Source organism: Stegastes partitus, unplaced genomic scaffold (genome assembly GCF_000690725.1).
Source record: "Stegastes partitus isolate 25-593 unplaced genomic scaffold, Stegastes_partitus-1.0.2 Scaffold1210, whole genome shotgun sequence".
In the NCBI taxonomy this organism is placed as follows: Eukaryota; Metazoa; Chordata; class Actinopteri; family Pomacentridae; genus Stegastes; species Stegastes partitus.
Genome location: NW_007578941.1, coordinates 18,208 through 19,814, shown reverse-complemented (window position 1 = coordinate 19,814; position 1,607 = coordinate 18,208). Strand labels below are relative to the sequence as shown.

General features: G+C 50.0%; 1 protein-coding gene across 1 annotated transcript in view; it reads right to left on the bottom strand.

Moving 5' to 3' along the window:
• Nucleotides 1–1,601, bottom strand: part of LOC103368835 (slit homolog 3 protein-like) — a 19,232-nt gene extending 17,631 nt beyond the window's left edge. Inside the window, exon 1 of the mRNA XM_008297329.1 lies at nucleotides 238–1,601. Within this exon, the coding sequence (XP_008295551.1) occupies nucleotides 238–1,484 (1,247 nt within the window). The 5' untranslated portion in view covers nucleotides 1,485–1,601. The remainder of the gene's footprint in view (nucleotides 1–237) is intronic.
• Nucleotides 1,602–1,607: the final 6 nt, after the last annotated feature.

Sequence of the window (1,607 nt, the reverse complement as noted above, 5' to 3'; positions counted from 1 at the left end):
TTTAAGCTGTTAGCTAACGCTATGCAAGGTTGGCATAACTACAGCGATGTTATTGCTAACGGGGAGTAGCTTAAGCTAGGTTAGCACAACTTTAGCAATGCAACGTAAATGAAAAGCGCGACCGACACAACGAAGCACGCATCACTCGTCTAGCTGTAGCTTCCTCCTGTACTACGAGAAGACAGCAGTGAGGACTGAAGGACTGAATGGAGTCAGAGCTCCATCTAGTGGACAAACGGCACAACGACAGCATTCTGGTTTGGAGGCAAAGTGGTTGTTGGTGTTGTGGTTGTGGGGATGGTGGTGGCTGGTTGTGTGGTTGGGAGCGTCGACGGGGTAGTTGTAGGGATTGTCGTGGTGGTTGGGATGGCGGTCGTAGGGGGAAGCGTGGGGCAAATAAGCTCCTCCTCTGTTAATGATGTGATTGCCGTCCCTTTGAGATGCTCTGGATGCTCGCAGACCACCTGAGACGAAAGCTTGTCAGAGTTCACCTTCAGCCAGGTGTGAAAGTCTATCAGGTTACAGTCACAGCTCCAGGGGTTGCTGCTCAGGTCGAGTCTTCTGAGTTTCTTTAAAGGCTCGAAAACATCCCCAGGAAGCGTCCGCAGGTTGTTGTGAGCGAGTTTGAGCGTGACGAGCGACTGAAGCCTCTCGAACACATCTGCATCCAACGACTTTATCTCGTTGAGCTGGAGGTTCAGGTCTGTGAGCTTCTCGGGGCCGTCGAAGAGGTCGGCGGAGACGGCGACGAAGTGGTTTTCAGACAGATCCAGCTTCTTGACTTTCTTCAGAGGGCCGAATATTCCTTTAGGAAGAGAGCTGAGGTTGTTCTGTTGGAGGCTTAAATCCGTCAGTTTGGGCATTTCTCCAAACAGCGCCGGAGGCAGACTCGTCAGCTGGTTCTTCTTTAGCGTCAGAATTTTGAGCTGAGGGAAGCCGACAAAATATCCTTCAGGTAAAGTCGTCAGGAGGTTACTGTCCAGGTACAGCCTGTTTAGTTTGTCTTTATGTGGAAACAGATTAGGTGATAGCTCTGTTAGTTTGTTTCCAGACAAGTTAATTTCCCTCAGGTTTGGTAAATTCTGAAAAATATCTTCAGGAATGGAGGTGAGCTGATTCTCATAAAGCCTTATTGCCTGCAGTTCCTTCATGTGGGAGAACCAGACGGTGGACACGGCCGAGAGGTTGTTTTTACCTAAATTGAGCGTCGCAAGGTTGTCCAGACCCTCAAACGTCTCGTCTTCGATCGTTTCGATACCGTTCCCGTTTAACAGGAGGTCCCTCAGTTTTTTCAGGCCTTCAAAGAGGCCCTTCTCGAGCCTTTGGAGCTCGTTAAACTTGAGTATAATTATCTCCAGGTCGCTGTTGTCTTTGAAGACTCCCACTGGGATCGATGTTAAAGGAGTGCCGGAGATCTCGATGTGCTTGAGGTGAACCAGACCTTCGAAAGCTCCCAGCTCGATAGACGTCGTGTCGGTGGTCATGAACTCCACCTTTTCCAGCTGGGGGTTCTCCACAAAGGCTGATTTGGGGATTGTTTTAATCTGACTTGACACGAAGAACACCTCGGTCACGGTGGCTCCAAGGAGGCGTGGGATTTCTGTCGC